A 24,568-nucleotide genomic window follows, 5' to 3' on the forward strand; every position below is an offset into this window, starting at 1 on the left:
TTTACATGCTGATGGAAGAAAAATAATTTGTCTTGTTTTAAAACAAATTGAAAAGTGGAAATGTGAATAAAGGGATAGTATGCTAAGTATTTTCTTAGAATTTTGGCAGAGATCAGTGTCGTTCCCCCTGATTTAGGGGGTAGGGGTGATGGAGAATTGCTGCAAACATGATGTTGAGGGGAAGGAATAGTCTTTAGCCAGGCAGCTTTTATGTACAGGGAAGCAGCAGTGGGATATTAGCGGAATTGGGAATTTGACCTCCACCCAAATCTCTGTTCAATAACAGCAATAAGAACACAACAATAACTCCACCTCTGATACCATTCAAAGATCACAGGTGCCGCGCCAACTATGGTATTAAGTGCAAAACACCAAGGATAGCTGTCACGAACACGGACTGAAATCCATGTCAGATCTTGTAGAAGACCCTATGCGATGCGGTAAGAGCTGGAGAGAACAGGAGGCGTGGTAAAAGGGAACACACAGGGGTTTAATAGTGCACAAAAATAATAGTGACAATCCGTGAGACAGTGTACAGGGAAGACAAAACGGCATCCAAATCCAAAGGGGTCCAAAGGCAGGTCAAAGCACAGTCCGAGAGTCCATCAACAAGGAATCCATCCTGGAACGCGACAAAGTTAAAATCCCCGGGAGGGGGGAGCACACGGACAAACAAAACATGGAGGTCCAAGGGTGACGGGGCGAGATCCTCCAGACCCCGGGCTCATGAAGCGGGAGATGTCGGGGATGAGGCCTATGCCCTCAGGAGACGGACGTAGGGTTTCCTGGTGCTTGCCGGGCCTGGCGACATCTTACCCTAATGATGAGCCCCGAGGACTGGAGGAGCTGGTCTTTAAATAATAATGCTAAAAGGGTACACCTGGAGAGCTTAATCACACGAACAATAATGAGAGCAGTGGAGCGCCCTCTAGGGAGGGATGTCGGGCGTGACAATAGCCTGGTCACCCAGTCATGGGGAATTTCATTCAAACTAATTACACAGCCCAGTTCCAAATCAGAGGTGTACGAATTTCCAAGCTGCATTCTGATTGAAGGCCTTTTCCAGTTGATTACTAATGGTTGTCCTGAATAGATTATTAGTGGAACAGTGTCCGTACTGGGCAGCACTGTGGGAGGGTGGGCTTCTGCATGGAGTTTGGATGTTCTCCCTGTGTCCATGTGTGTTCTGGTTACCTACCAAAAAAGACATGTTGACTGGGTCAACTGATGTGTTGCTAAAATTTGAAGGTCGACTTGGTGGTTGAAGATTCTGGATTGTTTTCCGCATCCTCCACTTGCGATAATTGATTTAACAGTGCCAATTGTGATACTCAGTGTATGTGAAATCATTGTATATCTTTCGCCTGACTTGTCTGTGCCCACAAATCTGTTCCTTAGTTGTTGCTGAAGCTTCTTAGTATTCACAATGTTTTGTATACAAAGTCCAACAGTGGGAACTCACACAGACAGGAGTATTTTAACCTTACAAAGAAAGGTGTGTTCAATGTGAATGGTTAACCACTTTAATTACACACAGGTGGATTCCAATCAACATATTGTGCAGATTCTGAAGGTAACTGGTTGAGGCAGAGCATATGAAGGAGTGTTAATGCTAAGGGGGTGAATACTTTTCCAATTAAGATTTTTAGGGTTTTTATGTTTAATTTATTTTTTTTTTAAATATTGTTGATATTGTAGAGGATCTTGTATGGATCAAAAGGACAAAAAATACAGTATGTAAGCCTATCAAAATATATAGGGAGTCAATACTTTCTACACCCACTACAGTATATACAATATTTATATATACATCCATTATTGTAAAGCTGACTGTTCCTGAAAATGGCAGTGGTGACATGGTTTGAAAGTTTTAGTTTTAATTAAAAACATATGAGGCAGTTGGTTAAGAATGTTATTAAGCTCCAGTATGTTTTATTTTTTACTTAAGGTAGTTAACTTTTAAATAAAACAATTTTTTTTGTATTTTCTCAATGAAAGCTTAGTCTAAGGAATGTCACTTGTTTAATTCTTTGTTTAAAGGAATGCAAGCCAAAACAATGGAGACAAAGTATTGTACGAAGAAGGGATACCCTCATCATTCGGGAAGTTCGAGAAGATGACATAGGGAATTACACTTGTGAATTGCAATTTGGAAACTTTGTTGTGCGAAGGACAACAGAATTGACAGTTACAGGTAAGGAAAGCTACATTTCAAAGGTATATTTATGCTTTAAACAACATTTGTTTTTTTACTGTGTAACACAGACCTTCTTTGCTTGTTATAATTGTGAATGAAAGATGATGAAGATTTGCATATGGTAATTGGATCTCAGAAATTTATAGTGGTTTCATTCTGTCATTCTCTTTTGATTGCAAGATTTTATGAACTTGGTTATTTCTTGCCTCGTAAGTTTAAACATATTATGCTGTAGTTGATGTTTCTCTTATCAGCTCTCATCAGGCTAATGAACTTGACCTCTGTTTCACTTTGCCATCTCAATAAAACAACTAGCATTTATAGGGAAATATTTTTTTAGATTTTAGATTTGAATCTTCTCACTTAAGACTTTCAGATGAAAATACTTTTATAATTTCTTACCTAGTGCTTTATTTAATACCATATAAATGCAGGTATGTATTTAATACAAATAGTAAGTGGAAATATACAGTAGCACAATCTTAATTTACTTTGACACAAATCTTCAGTGCTAATGGGGAAAATACCTCAAGTACACCATTTCTAGAAGGACTATTGGTACCTTATAATAACATAAAGGCCATTCTGGGCCTAATAAATCATAATTTTACCAATAGTTTACTAATACTATTTTTTTTTATTACAGAAGATGCCAGCATAGTTGGCTGTAATGAAATATATGCTTTGTATTTGTGATAATTAGCAAAAAAATCACTGTATTTTTTCCAGCATACACTATGCTTGTACAACTGCAAGGAGAATCATAGTCAATATATTCTGAACTACAGTGAACTTCAGACTAGAGGTTTTTTTAATTGCTGTATAAAGCAAAAAGTTTCATACTGGAATAAATTTGCCCGGATCTGCTTCAGCATTTTCTTTCACATTTTCACATTTTATCAGCACATTTTCTTAACAAAGTCTCTTAAAATATTTAAGCATGAACTTTAAGCTTGTCTCTGCAAACTCGAATGTAACAAATTAAAGTCTATGTCCTTAATTTTGGAAGGCTTTCCTTCTGCAGTAGGTTTGCAAAGGTGCTTGTAGACTATGTGCAAGTAACGAGTGCCAAGTCAACAATAAATTAGCTGTTAAGATTTTTTTAGAAAAAAGTGAGTTCTACTTTATCTTCAACCTGGTCTTGAGTACCCCTGTGTCTTCAGTTTTTTTGTTCCATGAGCTGTTTGATTAATTATGCTAATTGATTTCTAGTTGGCTAAGACTTTTTGTTCTTTTGAAGTTCAGTATGCTAAGTAATTAACTTTAACTTTAATCTGAACCAACTTTAGATGTGTGGAGTGTAAGTTATAAAGTGGGTTAGGCTAACATTCAAATAAAGAAGAAGAGGGTGTCATAAATGTCAAACTTTTAAATTGCTTAAATTGATGTTCCTTGGCCATGTAGATTTTCTCCAGGTGCTCCGATTTCCACACAGGGTCGAGTGTCCACTGTTGAAGACAACTGGCATCACTACGCTGTCCCCATAAACATGTGTGAATGTGTGTGTACCCTGTGATAGACTAGTGTCCCATTCGGGTTGTGTCCTGACTTGCCCAAATTGTCGATTAGCCTGCAGCTCTTCGTGGCCCTGTATTGGACTAAGCAATTATTGAAAATAAATGGCAATTGTTTCTTTGTTTTTATGCTTTAAGAAATTAGGTTGAAATTTCAATTTTTGGATTTACTTGGAACCATTTTCAAATACACTAATTAATTTAATATTTTTACAATATCTCATGATCTCTAAAATGCCTCGAAAGCATTATAGAATGACTCACAGATGAGGAACATAAGACAGCTTTTAGTTTACGATTGGGGTGCAAATTATTTTACTGCTAGCTACTGTACATAGCTCCAGATTCCAAATTGCAAGTGTCTTTAAAAATCCTTCACAAAAGTAGTAATTTTTATTGACATTCACAAAAAATTGTTCATTTTTAGAGAGTATGCAAAAGCCGGCACAGCATAAAAAGTTAAGGGTCAAAAATACAGTTTGTAATTTACACCTATCTGATTACAGTTTATAATTGCAAAAAATATAGACCATGATTTCATTCAAGCACAATTTGAGCAATCAATCATGTTCTTCACAAGAGCAGATATGATCCTCCCTTATAATTTTTCTTGCTCTCAGAATTCATTTATATTGTGAAAAGGGACAGGCAATTACTGTATGGTGATTATGCTAAACAGTAACCATCAATATACTGCATTTATATTTTATGTTTCTTGATGTAGGCAGAGATGGAGTTTTAACTTTTTTGATTTGTTCTTAAATGGGAATGTCAATTATCTGTGCACAGCATGATCTTACAGACTATACTGAGTCCTTGCTTATTTCCTCTCTCTCCCTCTTATAATACTAAAATTTACTGTATAAAGTGCACTCAACCACTCAGAATGCACACCCGATAATACAGCACATTGCACTGCACACATCACATCACACATTTAGAGCTGCATGCTGCTCTTTTTAAAATGTTCTGTAGTTGGACTGCACTAATTTGTAAAACCGACAGGTGGAGCAGCTAATGCTTAAAATGGTGTGTGGAAGCATTTGGGCTATCGCTAGAAAATGCTTGGTTTCAATTCCCAGTCTATGCTGAGGGACAATCTTTTTCCAATGATAGAATGTAAGCTGTATACTGCTTAGACTTTTGTTAATTTTAAACTGTAAATATTAAATTAATTGTATGTTAAATATTAAATTAATTTAAAAAAGAAAGAAGTTCTATTTTACAAAACAAAATTAGTCAGTGGGCTTTATAAAAAATTGTCACTGTGATAAATCCTTGTTGAGATATTACAGTATGAGTTATCTTATTTGTTTCAATTACATGGTTCAGCATAAATATTCACATTTCCTGTTTGCTGAGAACACAAAGATCAAAATATGATCCATCTTACAGTAATATATTTCTGCAGGACTTCACTGAATGTGAGCAGAAATATGTACCTTTTCATTTTGAAGAACAGCCACCAGCCAATGGTATATCACTGCCCCTAGGGCAGAGGACTGAGCATTTAAATCAACGCTACTGACAGGCCAGTAAGGAGCATGACACCCTACCTCCTAACTAACTGAGGTGATGTAGGGCCAGCATGCCTCTTACACTTTTAGTCCCTCATGCAGGAAAGTGTCTCAACCCTGTCTTATCCCTTATCTCTCCATCTTATCAAGCATATTTGTATGTCCGCATGGGAGCTGACTCTCACCTATGTCCTCAAATGATCCACACTGTCTATCTACAGAAAGAAAAGAAATCTTTTCATAGAGCATCCTTTGCTCATTTTCACCAACCCTCTTGGGTTTGTATTTTTCCCATTAAAGCTTTTATTTTATAATGTTACCTCTTTTACAAGTTGGGGGTAGTCTAAACACTTCCTTTTATACATTTCTTCATATCTACAAGAGTTCTAAAGTGCTGCTTCCCCCTTTGTTTGCTTCAGAGTTCCTAAAAGGAGAACTTTTATTTCTGTAAATTTGGCTAGAAACTGAGTGTGTCTCATTTTTCCTCCTTATGCTTTAAGAGTGTGGCTTCTTCAACACCCCCTTGCACACACACTTTTTTAAACAATACATTTTTTTCCTTTCTGTTCTCTTTCAGAGGACCCCTTTTCACTCTTTATTAAGATTTGATTCTCGTGGTGACATTTTGTTCTCTGTTCTTACCTGCTTTTTTGATTTGGAGGTTTAAAAGAATACACAGGTAACTAAGGAGAGAAGTAATAGCAGGCTCTTGAATGCTGAGCTGCACTGCAGTCTCCACTGAAGTCTTTTATTTTATTTTAATGCCTGCTTTTAAAAAGGTGCTGTGTTTGGGTGTTCACGGTTTGATTGAAAATATTCACTTAATAAACAGAGTATATACTATTTGTGAATCAACAAATGTAAACATCTTTGGTAAGTAGTGATCATTTTTACAAGGTTCTGTAACCATGCCTGGTTTTCCCAGTTGTACTAACTGTAAGAAGAGGCTTTCCGTGGACAAAGAAGATGGTCATGAGTCTTGAATCATCTACCTGAGGCTCAGAACATGTCCCTAGCGTACTTGTGGTCTATATTTTTGGTTTCCTCTGATGCTACTTTTCAACACTAGTTTGAGCTCATCAGGTGATGGATGAGACATTGCTGAAATTCTCCAAGGCAAAATCTGTGATCCCTTCTTTCACACCCCATTTTTTACTGCTTTGTTAACCTTTATCTAGGAGCCCTCTGCCTGCTTTTGCTCATTGCCTGTTACTGGAGCTTTCCCAAATCTCACTTACCTGATACTATGCACAGTATGGCTCTACAAATGATCGGTTTTGCTCAGCTACTTGAAGGTTAACAGCACGTTTTTCTACCTTTTTCACAGCAGTGCCCTAAGCAACAGATGTAGGCACTGGATGCTTTTGTTCCCACTAGGTCAGAAGAAGAGTTTGATTACCCAGATGCACTTTCCTTGGCAGATTCTAGGAGGAATTTGATTTCTCTGTGGTGCAGGCACCTGTGATAATTGATTGTACTTAGAAAGCTATCTCTTGGGTTTTTATCTCAAACATGGCTTTCATGACAGGCTGTAAGCCCCATGAATCTCTGCTGTCCATGTTTATCTGGTCACTTCTAGACAGGATCGTGATAATCTTACAAGTAGAGTGGTCACTGCAGTGCTCTCTGCTTCAGAGACCCCTCCCAATAGACTCGGGTGGAAGAAATGGCCACTCTTGAGCAGACTATAGCTCAACACTTTTTCTGATTAAGGAACTTGAGGCTAATACCTCTAAGCAATAGGCAGAAGTGGCGTGCTTCACCAGTTTCCCATTTGCAGACTCAGCAGTTTCATCTTTGATGCTAACAATTTGTCTCCTACGCCTTCTATGTGGTGTTTTTTTCAGTGTTTATGAGGATTTGGGAAGTATTTAGTAAAAGGTTCAAGCGAAGAAGTTGAAGAAGATCACTGTTTATTTTGCTACGCTAAAAAGCGAAAATATGCGTATGCACATGTAACTGCACGTTGAGACTAAGACGATTAGGAAAAAATAGAAACATAAGTAAAAATAAGTGACGTTGCTGTTAATGCCTTTATACGGTATACCTCACATGTGTGTATGTGTAAAAATAATTAAATATTAAAACCAGGTACATTTTGTAGCAGAATCAATAATGTAAAGATAATGTGAGATGGTTCTTTTCAAACTGCATGCAGTAAAGTATAATGAGTATTAAGAATAAACCATAATGAGAGCTAAATGCAAAACAGGAAGAAAAAAAGAAAATTAATCAAAGGAGTCAATGGTCCATAATCCATTACAAAGATCCCCAGTGATAAATGCAAGAGATGGCGATAAATATAACCTCTGTTACCATTTAGCTACCATTGTTATTCTATTAAAGTACTGATCACTGCTGATAAGAGCATAAAGCCATCAGGCAGTACAGCAGTGAAAAATATCGCCATTTATCTGTTGCACGTATACACAAACCAATGTAAGTATTTATTTATTAATAGTACAGCGATGAACCACTTTTCTGCATCATTTTGCTTTCACCCTCAGTTGTTTTTGAGAACAGACTAACCATCGGTGATCCTTTTTTCTGTATTCCCATTGCAGTGATTTGATTTGAGGCTCTAAATCATTGGATTTCAAAGGCTTCATAATTTAAAAATGTTCAATCTTTTAGAAAGTCGTTTGCAAAAAGGATATTTAATGGTTTCTCAAAAAATGTAAAGGGCTATTTCATTTACTGAAAGAAGATTTTAAAGCAATCCGTCTTCCACAAAACTGTCTTTCATGTGGTGAAATTGATAAAAGCAGGTTTTTGAGTCAAACGTTTAAACTAAATCACCTATTACTTTTATTAATTTAGTTCGCTCAGTGCTCAGACCTTTTCAAAAACTGTAGTACAACATCTTGAATGTGTACGAGGGATAAAATCTTTAGAGTAGGTGACAAGTCTGGTTTCTTATATACTTTTACAATTATACAGTATATACTGTATACATCCAGTCCACGTAACATCAAAGAATATATCAATGCAGTTCATATGAACAAATCTATGAAGTGTTCTAAATGCCATAAGCGTAATACAGTATTTCAAAAACTTTTTTATATTGTACTCTCATTTACTTTTTAAAATAAGTTTATGTTCTTGATCAGTAACAAGCATGGTGTGGCTCTGCAACTCCAAAAATATTGATTTCTCAATTTTAAATGCACTTGACTATCCCAAGAAATGATATGAAAGCTGCTCATAATTAACTAAAAATTTGCAAGTGTACTTTGCTAATAACATACAGTGGCCTTACATGGGGGCGTGTCCCTGTGGAGTGTGGAGGCGGAGCCCTGATAGACGGGCGATGCCTCACCTTTGTAGTCCCAACTATCCCGGCTTCCAGCTGGTGAGCCCCAGCTGGGCAGGTCCTATAAAGGCACACTGGACACGCTCAGACAGGATGAAGAGGGCCACCCAGGAAGCGGGGGGGAGATTTTCTTTCAGTTTCATCGGGGCAGGCATACACACGCTTTTGTTACGCTCTCAGTTCTAGTTTTGTTTTTACTTTACATGCCCTGCTCACCAGACTGGACCCCTTATGATAAATATGATAAATATGATACTGTAAGTCCAGTCTGGTCACCGCTGTGCTAGAGGCTCTTTGTGAGGCAGATTTCAGTCACTTGTTTCAGATGGAGAATAAGGTTATTGCATTATATATTTTTTGGATCTTTCCTATAATGTAAACTCTCATATGAACATAATTTAAAACTGAATTAACTCTCACCGTTTGCGATAGTTCACAGGTTATCTAGACATGCAGAGCTTTTGCATTTAAAAGGCTCCTTAAGTAGAAAACCTAGAACTCTGTTATAGACTTCCTCAGACAGTTACATGCTATTAGAATACTAAACATAGTTGTAAGATGACCCCATACATATACCTGATTTTTAACGACCCCTGTTATTGCTGGAGTAGAAAAAAGGTCATTTTGATTTCATTTTCTTTTAGACTTGTAAAATTTAATGGCTTTATGCTCCATTGTGACCTTCTAAAATAATGTAGAGAGCTTTGAGTTATGTGCTGAATTTAATGTGTAATATGTGGTTTATACCTTTAAAACTTCCAACAAAATGATTAAACTTTAAGTGACTTCCTAACATGTTAATGTAATGATCTTAAATATACAGTACAGTATATCATTATACTGTACATGTAGCATGCAGAGAGTTGTGAAGAATTCTTGCTGAGTTTCTGAGTTTCTTGCTGAGAAAAAAGGACGTATGGGTGAATCTTTACAAGGGCACTATGCAGAAAGATAAGATGCTCAAATCGGATTAAGATTTTATTAACTTTAAATTAATGTCCTACTTACTCATGAAAAAAACCATGGCACTCTTAATTAGAGAGAAGATGTTAACCCCAGTGAACTGGGGTTAAAGTCTATTCTGTGGTCAGACAATATGGTCTATATAAAGTTCCTTCTTAATTAGAAAAGTAATTTCTTCCTTCTCAAACTGATGTGTTGTGTACTAGTGCTGCTAGTGTATAATGGATGCCACATGTCACCCATGTGAGTGCTGCACTTCAATTATGGGTGCATTGGATTCACTTGTATATTTTATGCATTTTTTGGATATGTTTCTGTATACAATAGGTGAAAATAAATTGAATATTTAATAGTAGTAGGAGGAGAAGTGATATGACTATGTTGATTATTTCTTATCTCTAGGAGATATGCTTTCTGAATAGCTAAATGAGCTACAGTAAGAGTTTGGAACAAACAGATCAATGCAATGTTCATCTTTACTGAAACCAACAGAAACTTTTTACTACCGTCTCAAAATAAACTACAAGTTGTGTTGTAACTTAGAATGTGTTCAAATTAAATTGGACTGTTTACAGAACTGTATTATCACTTTCCCTTGGAAGTTAACAAAAATCACTGTTTTTATCATGTATTAATTGGTGCTAGTATTTAAAAAATAGTGGGTACCTTTCTCAAAAATGATATTTTTAATTTCCTTTGCCAATTTAATTTTCAAAAATGATCACAGTTAATTTTATAAGAGGTCTCCACACATTAACTGCTTATGCTGGAGTGGAAAGTGTAAGCAAGGGAAACAAAGGCGAACAGACAAGCTGCAGGTGAGTGTAGCAAACAGGCAGGGGCAAAAGGCAAAGCGTAGTCCAGATTAATAATAAGCAGGGTTTAAAGCCAGGTGGCACAGAGCAAAAGTAAGGTTGACGTAAGCAAGCAAGGTTCGTGGCCCGGGGAATTGCAGTTCAGAGGTACAAGGGAATTGGTTTGTATCTGAAATACAAGGTCAAAACAAAGCAGGTCTGAGAATCCAAGCAAAACACACGACAGGGAACTATGTAGAGAACTGAAGACCTTGAGACGCTCTGAGGAAACACTATCAAACAGCACAGATCATTGGCAGATCAGACCTTAAGTAGCCTGCTACATCTGAGGTGGGGAGGTAGCGATTGCCCTCAGGTGAAGCAGGCTTCCTGTCTATGTACCCACGGCAACCAGTACTAACTGACAGGTGAGTAGAGCGCAACTAACTGACTGCCATGGTAACTCTACTTTACTCCACAGTGCTTACAGTGTCGGTGAGCATGATATCTTGACTTTATAATTATACAAGAAAATGTACTTAGATTGCACTTCGAGCTTACTTCATTTTTCATTTTATGTTCTGAGAGAGATCGTATCTTGTATGATGGCTTGGTATCTCGATTAGCATTACTGCCTTGCAGAGCTGGGGGCCCCGAGTTCAATTTATGGGCTGTTACCTGTACAGAGTTTCTGTGTTCTCCCGGTGTTCACCTCGGTTTCCTCTGGCTTCCTCCATATAGTCCAAAGGCATACTGGTAGGTTAATTGGCTTGTGGGAAAATAGGCCCTGATGTGAGTATGTTGTGTGTTTGTGTCTGTCTGTCTTTGCCCTGCAATGGACTGGCACACCCATCCAGGCTTTGTTCTGTCTTGCACCTGTTGCTTCTTGAAATAGGCTTTGGCTCTTCTGTAATATTGTACTGGATAAAGCAGTTAGAAAATGGATAGATTTTATCTTGTTACTGTATATGTACTTGATAATTACCTAATGTTTATGTATGTATCTTTACATGAATAATTGTGATTTCCTGTTAACATGTCGACATATGTGTTAACATTCTAAAATTAGAATTCTTTCATTTTTAAATGATTTTGTGATTATAATTTGAGACTGAAAATTACTGATCTCAATCAATTTATTGTGCACATAAAAGGGGACATTAAGATGCTGTAAGATAATAATAATAAGGCATATACTGTATATTTCATATATATTAAATTTAAGATTATACACTAAACAAGATGGACCTCACCTTTCATTGTATTAATATGAGCCCTTTCATTTTTTGTATTTTATGTTCTTGATGTATGTCAATATTAATTATAACTACAGAATTTGTGAAAACGTATTAGAATGTTTGCTAGGGTATATTGTGATTTAACGATGGTTCTTTTTCGTTAAGAAAATGCACATGTACATGTCAGTATTTCCTAATGAACTGCTCTCTACAGTCAAAATGACTGTGCGGTATGTCATTGAGTGGTGTCTAGATGTATACTCTGTTGTGCCTAGTGTGACAATAAAGCATAACTGAGACTGACACCATTTTCACACAGCACTTGTTATTTTAATGAAATGCTACCAGACTAAAATAATTGTTGACATTCTGTTATTAAGAACATGATGAGTCAGACAAATGCAGTTAAACTGTCATTTGTTACATGTGTTCTTGAAGTCTGACTTCCTAGGTTGTGCTTTTGTAAATCAAAGATTCTAGGAAGTATGGACCTACACTATTACACTGTAATACTTTAGCTTTGACATTGTTAAGCTTATTACATACTTTTGTCATGTAGGTGCTACTATTGATTTACTGTATTTTTAATGCAAAGAAAAGTAGAAGTATGTATGGTTGTGATTCTGTGTACTGATCAAGTTACAAAAGCATTTAGATACACATTATAGTAAACTTTGCTGTGCACACATCTCTACTGCTATACTATTGATAGATTAATATATTTAAAGAATGAAAAAATATACAGAGGCTAAAATTCATATCACGTTCCTAAAATAAACTGAAAGCAGTGGATGTGTGTGCAGTTTTAACCAGCTGTGTGTTTGATTTGATAATTGCTGCTCATACTTGTAGTCATTTGCTTGTTAAATGGGTTGTGGTCAGAGTATCAGTAAGATGCAATCTATTCCAATTTATTTTCAAAGCAGCACTCCATTTGTTAAAGTCCTCTTATTCCCAACACACACATGCACACAAACCATTTCTTTTGCTGAAAGTACAAAGCCTTTTTTCAGGGTGTTTTATATTGAAGACATAAGCTCAAATTTATGTGAGAAAAACAAAAATATAGAGTCAATTACTTTCCATTTAGGTGGGCCTACAATGCTGAATCATTTTAAGGCTTTAGCACCCTGGCTTACACTTAAGATGTGTTTCATGACGCCTTTCATTTTTATATGCAGCACTTAACTCAGTGTCTGGGAGCTTCCTGTAATCTAGATTCTGTTCCATGGGATCAATAAACTCTTAAATCTGGGTATAATTAATTACATTGCCACATACAGACATACAGCAGCATAATTGTATGCTGTGTCGGATATATTTCAGATATGCAAGCTATTTGTCAATTGTCTTGGGTGTCTGCTTTGGTTACTTTATTGCTCTGGCACCTCTTGTACTCCAAATTAGAAGTGAAAGAGGGAGAATATCTTAAAGAGTTTGTTTTAGATCTGAAGTAACAAGAACAGTAAAATATGAGAGGATGCCATTTATCACATCTACTCCATTTGATCCTTAGTAGCTATTTGACCCAAAGAAAATCACCCTTTAATCACACCTATATAAAGACTGGGTATTAACAACGTGGCTGGGTAGTTGTTCCACTCCTACTAATCAACTTGGATACTCAGACCCCAATTGCGTGGAGACCAGATGACTCAACATCTTGATTTGACAATTTGAGGCTGGAATTTGCTGGCCCTGATGAGTTCATCTGTCCAAGACTGTATTATAGATAGACAACAAGAGAGACTATATATAGCAGAAGATGTTTCAAGTGCAAAGACTGAAGGAAAGCAAAGTTAACATTGCAGAAAAATCTTCAAAACCTGTATTCTCCATTGAGAAACAGAAAGCTGTCAGGTATTGGGCACAAATTGGACTCAGGTTAACTGTGGGCAAAATATTTTTTATATATATTTTATATATATATTGAATTCCCCCCTTTCGATCTGTCAAGTAACATTTGTCTCACTTGTTTATTTGGAGGCATTCATGTGCTGAAGACAAAAGCTTTTTTCTTTCCTCATTTTAGGTGTGCAGACCTACCTGTGTACGATTGCTTATGACATGACAACCACCATTTTTCACAGACAGAGATGTGTATCCACTGCTGAATGGCAAAAAAGTTTTAAAGATGTACACAGTAGCCTGTAAATATTATTTTATGAGTTTTATGCTTTGCAGGTTTACTTTCATAAATAATTGTCTTTTGGGTTCTAAACTAGCTTTATCTCAATCACCAAATTGTTCAAAGAAAACTAAAGAAATCCTTTTAACTCGCTTAGCTTTCCCAGATGACTGGGGGTGTTTTCTTTTTTTTAATTGCTTGTAATCAATCAGGTGTCAGGATGACTGACACTTGACCATTATTTAGCATGCTGTCTACTAACACTATCTAGTCAATTTAACAACAACAAATATTTATAGTAAGTATATAGTACAGTACTGTATATAGTAAGTATATATGTATATTGGAAGCACTGTAGAAGGAAGGTAATTACATTCTTTATAATACATTTGTTATAAGGTAAAATTGTCATATAAATAATCAATATTTTCTTAAAGTATACACATGAAATACCTACAGTGTAGGCCTGCACAGTAAGTGTTAATAGAGAGGAGTTATTCATTGTACAGGACCGATTAAGATTTGATGAAAGAGTGTGTGAAATCCTAATCAGTCATTTAGTCACACAGATAACAGATGCGGGTTAGACACAGAGACATTTTTTATTTTTAAATGTAATTGAGCAATTAAATAATTATATACAATAATCATATACAGTAAATCCATAAATAGAATGTAGACATAAATACAAAGAATGGATTAAAAATGTTCTAATATTTTCTAACTCTTCTTCTTCTACATGTACAGAGACTGGACAGAAGTAAACAAATGAACACATTCCTAAGAGAAAAAGACTTATTTTGTCAATGTGTATAGCAAAGCACAAACAAAATCTGACAGGAGTTATACCCTTTTCCTCATGCAAAGCAGCATCCATATCAATGTGGAAAGCTATAGAATGATTGCTGAGCAGCTACAGTATGTGCAAAGTCTCTTTGATCCAGCTGTTGAGTACGGAAAGTAAAGTGTAACACCTGCACCAAATGAAACTGGTAGGTCTACCAAAGAGCAGGCTTTTGCCATTCATTTGGATACAATTCTATAAATATAAAAAAGCTTTAGCTGTGATATTCGATTTTTACAAAAATAAAATGTACAAAATTACAAGTACAAGAAAAAAAAACTGATTTCCACATGGAAACCCAAACTATAATTTTTCGCAAAATATTTTGAGAGTCTGAAACAAACTACCCAGCATTAATCTTGAAGCCAATACCACTGCTTCTTTCCTGAAACTGCTGGATTAAATCCTCGGATCAATTAGCTACTAGCAACCAAATGAGCCAAAATGTACAAATGGCCTCCTCTAATTAGTAAATGTTTTTGGGTTCTATAATGTGGATTACTATGGCATGTACTGTGTGCAAAGCTTTCTGCTCTCTGGAGAATTATTAGAATAGAATTATTCTGACATTGTCTGATAGCATTTTCTTGATGCGTTTCTAGTATTTGTAAAAATTTAAAAAGTTTATATATTGCTCAGTACTTCTGTTTCTAATTTCCTATATTTAAAGATATGGAGCAAGAACATTTTCTGATTTCAATCTAAAATACTACTGGGGTCATAGATGATCCTGTGTACAAGGCTATGTTAGCACTATGAAATGAGAAGATATGAGTATAATCAACAGTATTTTTGAGAAACGGGAAATTTCACATTCACTCATGAAACTGTTGGAGCCAGATCTGATAAACAGCTGTCTATCTGGGACAGCCCTCCGCATATATTTTAACAGATACAGACATACAGTGGTCCTTAAAACATTCCATTATGCTAGTTCACAAATTCCTAATCTAGTCTTCGGAAGTGAATTTCTGTTGCAGTGCAATTTATGTGGCCAAATTTGTACATAAAACTGACCAAGTTATTTAGCCCTGCAAAACTTTGTAGACCACTGAAGAGATCCATTATTACAGTAATTGTTAGAATTACTGTAGACCTAAATGAGGGTTCTGATGATGCATATTTTGGTTTCATTTTTTCTAAATAAAAGTACAAGCAGTTACCAGTAGAAAACTCTAGCCATACGCAATTATATTGTTTGGTCGATCTGAAATTTCCTTACGACAAAAAACACAGCAACATACTGCTATCGAAGAGCTAAAGTATATATATTTGATTTGTACTGTTATCATTGCTGAAGCAGGAAAATCACAATATAAGTGGTCACACTTCAAAGAGAAATATACATAAGTACAGTATCACATCATTTTATGTTTTCTAAACTGATCTGACTAGCATAGTCTACTCGAACAATGATGGAAGTCTTGCAACTCATCAACACTTATTAAACGTGTTATTACCTAGAAATGTTGTAAGACGTAAAGTCAATTACAGTAAAAGCAATTTTGTGATGGTTTCCTCAGATGTCAGTATATATTTACATAGTTTAATTGCTCTTAAAATATTTTTTTATCATGCTTTATCCTTGAAAATTAAAAGGTTGTGCAGAGCCACTATTCTTTTAGCGACAAGGAAATGATAATAAAATTATCGCCTTGTAGTGTTTATTTCAGGAATAGCTATAATCCGGGCTATCGTTGTGCTTTTAAACTGGGACGAAGAGAAAAGTTATTTGAAAAGTTGTTAATGACACTTTACTTAACCAGAGAAGTCAGCTGGGAAATTCCCATTTACAATGACGGCCCAACCATGAAGCGTACACCATTGTAACGCAGAAGACAAAGCAGTGAAAGAAAGAAAAGAACAATCAATAAAAGTAAATAACATAGCAGGATGTGGCAGTGTTAACAAGTGCAAGTGTCAGACAGAAAAGATTTAATCATACAACTGAAAACACCCTCTGATACGAACATGGATAGCTTCAGCTTATCCTGCAGATTGTTCCAGTCATTGGCAGTGGCAAACTGAAATGGCTTGAAAGTCAGTAGTTGCTTTTGGGAGGTTCAGGTTGATAAAAGTACTTCTTCATCTTGAATGGTAGGATGGTACAGAGAAGAGCAATAAATTAAAATAAGAAAGTGTTTTCTCAATTCATCTAGCATGCAGAGAAGGCCAATAAATCAAACAACATAGATCACAGTGATGAGTGTGATATACAGTAGGGTGCCAGTGATAAATCTTATGCCAGAATTGTAAAAGACACCAAGTTTCCCAAGAACAGCTTGAAAGACCATTCTAAATAACACCATGGCATGTATATTTGACCTAGGACTATATGAAGAACTATATTTGCTAGAACTAAGTTTAGATTGTCATGTCATTCTTGGCATTTAGATTTTTAGCTTCAAGATTAGGAGTAATTTGAAAATCAGTTGATTTTGAAAGTAGAGATTCAGTAACACAATCTGGTCTCAGCTAATGTTTATGATCTGACTAGTGTAGACCTAATTTGTAAATTGTGTCATCTTCAGAAATAATAAAAAGCACATGAAAAGGCCCCATTATGTTGAGTCACACATTGAAAACTGTGCTCCTTTGTTACAGGTTAAAGACGATCAGTTGCCATTAAGGACTAAGTTCTCAAGACACAAGACATTAGACTGACAGTGCTGTATCAATGTCTAAGCAAAGTGGAAGCACCATTGTTAAGTGTTCCAACCTTACATATTCCAGTAGTACAACACTAGTCCTAATAGGTTTTTGTTTGGTTTGCGCTAAACTATATTCAATTTCACAATCTCCATTCCTAAGACGATTCTAACAAGTTGGAAAGACCAAACCAATGTGTGTGAATGCCGAAATGTGATATCTTGTGCAGTGTATATCTCACTGCATGCTGATACGTAGTCTTGAACAGAAGGAGGCGGATGATATATTTGCAAAAGGTGGCAATTGCTCAGCTCCACTCTGTATCACACCGCCATAGCTGTATAATTTATCTTCATTGTGATCAGGTTGAGATACAGGCAATAAATCTCAAGTGACCGGTTAAAGCCTTATTGGTAACCTGCTTATTGAAAATGCTGCTTTCTGTACGATGACAAACAATAACGGGTACATCTTCATGAGCCCTTTGTAAATCTTATTGATGGCAAATACTGTACGTCAAGAGCTAAAGAGTTTGTTGCTTTATATTCTAAAAAGAAAGAAGAGCTTCTTTGTGAAAAATCGTGAAAACATGCAAACAAATTGGATGCATATGAAATAAATTGTAAAAAAAATTGTGTTCTTTTCACTTGCAGTTTATCAAGACAATACTTATGTCTAATATTTATTTTTAAAAATTAAGTACGTCATAAAGCAAATATTAATTGTAGCATAATATTTGTCAGTGTTTAGAACTTGTTTACAATATTACACGTGAGCTAGACGGCCATGGGCTAGATTTCCTGAATCTTTGGTTTTTCAGTGTCTCTGATATAGACTGTACACAGCCAGATCAGCTTGAAATTCTTCCAAGAACTCTCCTTTCAAAGTAATGAAGAATGGACTAATGTAATTTCTTATTATTTTCACAATTTTGACCTACCACAATCCTTCATTCAGTATGTGTTGTGTGATTCTGACAGCTACAAAACTGGGATGAAGAATTTATATTATTTTGTTGGAGAAACATTATACTGAATATTTTGATAATATCTCCTTTCAAAATGACACAACAAATACTAATTATTTTTGATCATCTAACTCTTGAATTATGTCTTCAAGAGAAGATGGCTCTGTTTTTATTCCCTAGCAATCCAAAATGTTTGTCTTGTTCCTTAAATGAGAAACATTTGCATGTGAAGAAGTACTGTACAGTATGTCTAGTGACTGTTCAGAATAATCTGCACATCATGTGTAATTATACAGCCGAATTCAAACACATGGGAAAAACTTTCAGAAGCTTCTCTTCTCAGAAGCTATGCCCATTTATAAGATCATTATTGCCTCCTTTTTATCGATTTCCAGAACATGGGAAAAATGATCATTTGAGCACCATTTTACTTTAACATGTTACCTGAGACGAATCTTAAAGCTTTATAAAGTAATGTTTTTTTCTAAGAATTTTATCCACATACCTTCTCCCTACACAGCAAGTAAAAACAAACATTCAAGATTAATATTTAATGTGTAATGTTTCATAGTAATCGTCTTGGATTCTGTCTATTTCAGCTGATATCTTGAGTCATACTAAAAGATAACTAGTATCTGGAGGAAAATTTCTCTCAGGATTTGCTGGAAGATAAAAAGCTTATTTTTCTTTGGTGAAAATTAAAATTTCATCTTAATGTGGAAGTAAAAATAATAACTGTGGAAAATGTAACAGGAACAAGATTCTACCGAAATAACCTTAACACTTTTCGTGTGTTAGAGAGAAATTTTTGGAACTAGTCCAGAGATGAGCAACAAGGTACTGTACAGTACATTCCTTGCTTTAAGGGATGTCCTACACCAACAGGCTAAAAAATGAACCTACTGTATTTACTCTTGGGAAGAATAAACTGCATGGGTATCCAATTCAAGTATTCAAAATTCTCAAAGGCAGTGACAACTATCAACCCAGTGAACTTCCTCATAGTAAAAAATGAAACATGAACCAGAAGACGTAAGTGAAAACTATGTGAAAATGTATTAAAAACCAAGAACAGGGGTCACGGAGTTGCCCAGAGGGCTTTTGGAGTGGAACAAGTTAACCAGCCATATTGCTAAAGCTGATGCTATTTTCAAAACAAAATTAATGGAGGAGGTTTGCAGATCAATTAGCTATTAACTACCAGATGAACTAAATGGACTCAATGATCTCTACTTTATAGCCATTTTTATTTTCAATACATCTGAACTACTTATGCAGCTTTAAAGCCTTTGGTAAAATATACAGTAAGATGCCAGTTCTCAGATCCTTTTAGCTCCCAGTACACATTGCATCCATACCACAGTACCACAACAAAAAGCTTTAACACAAAACAAAGCAATGCAATGAAACAAAGTTAAAGGATCAATGAGACTCATTTCTGGGAGATGACAGTAAAATCATTGGGACTGAGAATAGCTTGTAATATAGTTTCATAATTATAGAACTCCTAAACATGGGAGAGAGAAGGCGTAGGCCGTCACATTCCTAATTGGCTTATCGAACAGCAGTGGTGCTCTGTTCTCAGATTCTCAGGGCAGTGATATACGCTGTAGGTTGGTAGCTAGACTGAAATGAAAGGGAACATTTAGCTTCCATGGTAAAGCAGATTAGTGCATTGTCTAACATTATGGGTATGTGGAGTTTGTTTTTCTAATAACCCAACATTTAGAGTCGGCACTTAAGACGGTCAACTTCAGGTCAAGGAAGACAAAATGTATCCCAAATATATTTTTCATACTTTTAAAAAATCATATGAAGCTCTTCTTGTTGTGGTCAAAATTGAATTAAACTAGGAAAATTGAATTTCCGTAGGAATTGTAACTTCGAAATTAGTCTTCTTGATGGCATAGGAGTCGTGGGGTAAACAATATTTGGCTACCTTAATAATGAATTAAAATAATTTTAATTAAAAAATCTCTGTGATTTACTGTTTATAGTAATACTAGAGTAATAACAGTCCTAAAAAATATCATCTTATTTATAGGCAGGGGCGCAAGTGCTATTGCCAATAAGGAATTCAATATGTAATTTTGAGTAAATAAGGCAATAGTGTTATACCTTTGTCATTATGAAATAGTGATATTGAATTACTGTCGGCAAACGTGAAAAGAATAAGAACAAACGCTGTGCAAGTTTGTAGGTCTGCCTTTTCTTGTAACTGTGTAAGTTAAAAATAATGCATCTTTAACAGGCCTTACATTCTACAGATTAAATCAAAATGGTAATTACAGGTACAGTAATTACAGAGCAATAAAATAGGCATTTATTTTAAAACTGAGAGACAGTTTTCTTGATGGAATGTCTTTTATCGTAAAGTGGTTGGTGGAAATCTTGTGATCCAAGAGAAAAAAGGAAACTGTGAAGTTAAACATGTAAAGGATTGTAGTTGGCATTAGCTGTTCCTATAGATATTTTTGTTAGCATTCTCATCTTCATTCCTGCTGCAAAACCAGAAATGCTTGCACTGCACAGATGACATTTTTATAGACTCACCAAATGTGAACTAGTGAAAAGCTGTCAAGAAAAAAAACCCATGTCAGAGCAGAGCAGAAAATTTTCATTTCGTATGCTCTTGCCTGAGTGCAATGCACAACAAATCAAGGGCCCTTTAAGCATGATGGATGGGTATGTTATCAATTAAGAGTGATTTGTCATATGCTGAACTGCTCATTTTCATAAACCCATTACTGATCAAGGGCCCCGCAGGGTCTGCCAAACACATGGAGGATTCCAGGGCTTATAACATGATTGGAGTGGTGGGCCTCATTTTAAGAGAGCTCTCAATTGTTCCATTTTTCCCAGCCTAGACCAAGGTGGCCACATCAAATTCCCATTGTAAAATCTTGCACTTTACAGCATGCTGACACCTCAGACTTCCACAGTGGTAATCTCCTGATAATCTACAGTATATTAGCCCATATTCACTCTGTTTGCTCCAGGCCATTGTCCTCAATCTGAGCCCTTTGACAGGGTAGTCTCCTGTCTGCCAAACCTTTTACACAATACCCCTAATGCTGCCACGACACTAGGGAAAAATCATTTCAGTGGAGAAACAATTAAAAATGCAAACAACACTGAGTGGCACAATGCAAAGCAGCTCACAAGCAGCAGGATTCTTCTAAATTATCCATGCACTGAATGCCAAACATAGTGCATTATGTTTATCCAATCCATTATGCCTAGCTGCCATGAATGTGCTTTTTTCCACTAACAAACACAGCATCTCATGTCATTATATTGCTGTCTGTTTAATTGCATACTCTTTGGCAAAAAGCATTCACCACAGTTGTACATATGGTTTGCTCGCAACATCCAATGGGAATTTTAAACACGGTCTGCAGTTATTTTTCCATACAGCAATGAAAACTATACCAACTATTTAGTTGTAAGAGCTACAGTATAAGAAATAAATAAAACTACAAAAACAAAAAAAGTAAAAATCCATTTGGTTACATTTTAACAGTATTTTTAGTATTTTTTTGTATGTTGAAAAACGTTTCTTTAATATAGAGTAAGGTAAATTACACTTAGCATCATACTGTCTAGCCTTGTGCGTATTGCTTGCCAGGATAAGCTCCCCCACAACCCTGAAGAGCCAGAAGTGATTAGAAATAGATAGATGGATCATACTTGATTACATATTTAGACAAGGTCTTAATGCAAAGTAATAAAACATTTTATTAAACTGAAATTAAGACAGGCTTAAAGTAGATCACATAACTTAAGAACTAGCTAAGCAATGACCATATGCACTGTTTAATGCAATTATACATATTGTAATTACTTTTTTCTATCACAGAATATTGTTATAAACGTATGCCCACATTTAGAACATATCTTTGCTATTATTATAGTGTAACATCAGTGCAATTTATTGTGAAACTCATCTACCAAAATATCTGAAGTATTATACAGTACTGGAACAAGTAATAGGTTTATTCCATAACAGACGTATGAAAAGAGAAGAAAGAAAACACAATGTTTTGGCCGTGGAGCCTTCTTCAGGTGTGAGAAAGACAGGGCAGTAAGCAAAGGTAATGTAGCAGGAGAACAAAAGCTGGGAGAGAGGAGGAGTGAGGGGCGGGAGCAGGGGACAGAAAGAGAGGCAGGAGGTGCGAAGTCAGGATAGGTGAAAAGAAGTGTGAAATGAAACCTACAATGAATAGAGAGAATTTAGAAGAAAAGTAGTCTGTCATTAAGAGAAGGGGGAAGGTGTGATCCTTGCTGCTGGATAATTTTGGTTTCTGTAGTCTTTCTGATGTATAAGTTCGGAAAACCATCTTTGAGAACACAGACGGAGAGATTAGAGTGGTCATGGCCGTCAGAGGTGAAATGAGAAACAATGGGCTTGGAGAGATCTTTAATCTTCACAGCCCTAACATGTTCTCTGAAGCGGTCTCCGAATCTCCTTGCATTTTCTCCAATGTAGATGGCTGGGGCATTTACTGCAAGAGATACAGTAAATAAGGTTGCTGGAGGGACAAGATGCCATCTGGGTGATCTGGAATTGTCCTGAGGGCCTTGAATGAGTGTGGTGTTAGATGTGTACTTGCAGGTGATACAGCAAGCTCTGTTGCAAGGGAAAGTGCCTGGTGTGGATTGTTATACAGTACTGTCCTTGAAAGAATTTGGTTGTTAAATGACATTTTCTTTTGATGATACATTAGAAAATGTTTAGTTCTAAAGCTATTTAGATGTAATTACCTTCATAACCTTATACACAATAATGATCACGCTCAGCGTGGCATCAATTGCTTTGAAATATATTGTTAAACAGTCAGTATAGTAGTTCTCTCTGTCCAGGTATAATGTATTTTCTGTATTATTAAATAAGTTTTAGTCTTGCACTAAGTTATGGAAGAACCTGTGTTTATTTACATTCATAATGTCAACAAATTAGTACACTGTATCCTGAGTTGAGTTGTGTACTATTTGATTCACTCTGTTGCACCAGGCACAAAGGAGAAAGGCCGGAGAACAGAGAGGCTGCTCACTGCACAGTGCACTTTGAGCATGGACATCATGCTAGATTTACAGCAAGTCATGAGACCAGACTAGTTCTAGGACAGGTTACTGCAAGTGTCTTTGTACCTGGGCCAGTGTTTACTAATTTTAGGATAGTTTACATAACGAATGATTAGTTCACAGTGGATTGGTTGGACATAGAGTAGATGTCTCCAAAAAATGTATAATTGTTCATTGTATATGCTAAATACATATTGCAACATATGACAGAGGATGCAGTAATGGGATCAGTAAATAGGTGGGTCAGGTAAACAGACACAAATACAGCTGTATGGTAGAAAATGAGTGCTCTTTATTTCCCAGCACAGGGAACCAAAACAAAGCCACAACAAAACCTAAGCCTAAGCTCCTCTTTGAGCTCTAACTCAAATTCTTGCTGTTCTTTTTCTACAACAGCCGGACAGCTAAGCTGCTTACAAGCTCTGAAACTGTTTCTTCCAAAACTCTTTGAACAAAAAGTCTCTTCCAAAAATAATATTCCCTCTAAAACTCCTTCCAAGCCTCTCTCCAGGACTTTTCCCGAATGTTCACTAATTCCATGCTTATCATTCAGACATTTCCTTCCCTTCTCCTCTGGTCCTACACAGCCAACAGTTTTCCCCAGACATCAGACATACAGTGAGAACCTGGAGTTCTTAGTCTTCTAGTTTTAAATGTCACCCAACCAATTGTCTTCTTTCAACTGGTCAGGTGACTGAGGATGGCAGGTCGTCTGCTATAGCCTTCCCAGGAATGTGGTTTTAAACAGGAATGTCTTATTTGTCAACTTCTATTCTAATAACAACATTTTATTTATCATCAATAATTCATAAATAAATGATAATATTCTTCTCATTTTGTATTTTATGTTCAGCAAATACAGTAGTAAATTATGATTATTGTAATGAACCTCTTGAATAGTCAATTATTTAAACTAATACAGCAAATTCTCATCCCTATATTGTCAGGGAAGGGAATACAGTATACGAATGTTGTATACTTGTCGAGAGAAATTAGACTACAATAAGACTGTTAAGAAGTAAAGAGCAGCTAAGCCATGGCTCGAACCGCACTGACTTTAAACAAACCCAGCAATAGATTTTGTTAATAGGGACAATATGTTTGGAACCTTTGGTAATGTACTGCAGGGTGACAGGCACCTACAGACCTGCAGTCAGGACAGAATCAGGAAGTCTGGTTGGAAATAGTTCTAAGACTGAGGATGTTCTGATAACAAATTACAGTTTCTAAATTAATAGCTCATCCTTCCTCTCTCAATTTTTATACAGCAACTGTTTACAGATTTGTATTCTTTTTACCACATTTTACAGTATGCAGTTATACAGAACATAGTCAGTAGGCATATACTGTATACTGAGC

At 36.0% G+C, this 24,568-nt stretch overlaps 1 protein-coding gene across 1 annotated transcript in view; it reads left to right on the forward strand.

Moving 5' to 3' along the window:
• LOC148835752 (interleukin-1 receptor accessory protein-like 1) overlaps positions 1 to 24,568 on the forward strand; it is a 170,234-nt gene that overhangs the window by 18,542 nt on the left and 127,124 nt on the right. The window contains exon 3 of the mRNA XM_088913055.1: positions 2,041 to 2,194. Within this exon, the coding sequence (XP_088769181.1) occupies positions 2,041 to 2,194 (154 nt within the window). The remainder of the gene's footprint in view (positions 1 to 2,040; positions 2,195 to 24,568) is intronic.

The sequence above is a fragment of the Atractosteus spatula genome, chromosome 4 (assembly GCF_055471065.1).
Source record: "Atractosteus spatula isolate fAtrSpa1 chromosome 4, fAtrSpa1.hap1, whole genome shotgun sequence".
In the NCBI taxonomy this organism is placed as follows: domain Eukaryota; kingdom Metazoa; phylum Chordata; class Actinopteri; order Semionotiformes; family Lepisosteidae; genus Atractosteus; species Atractosteus spatula.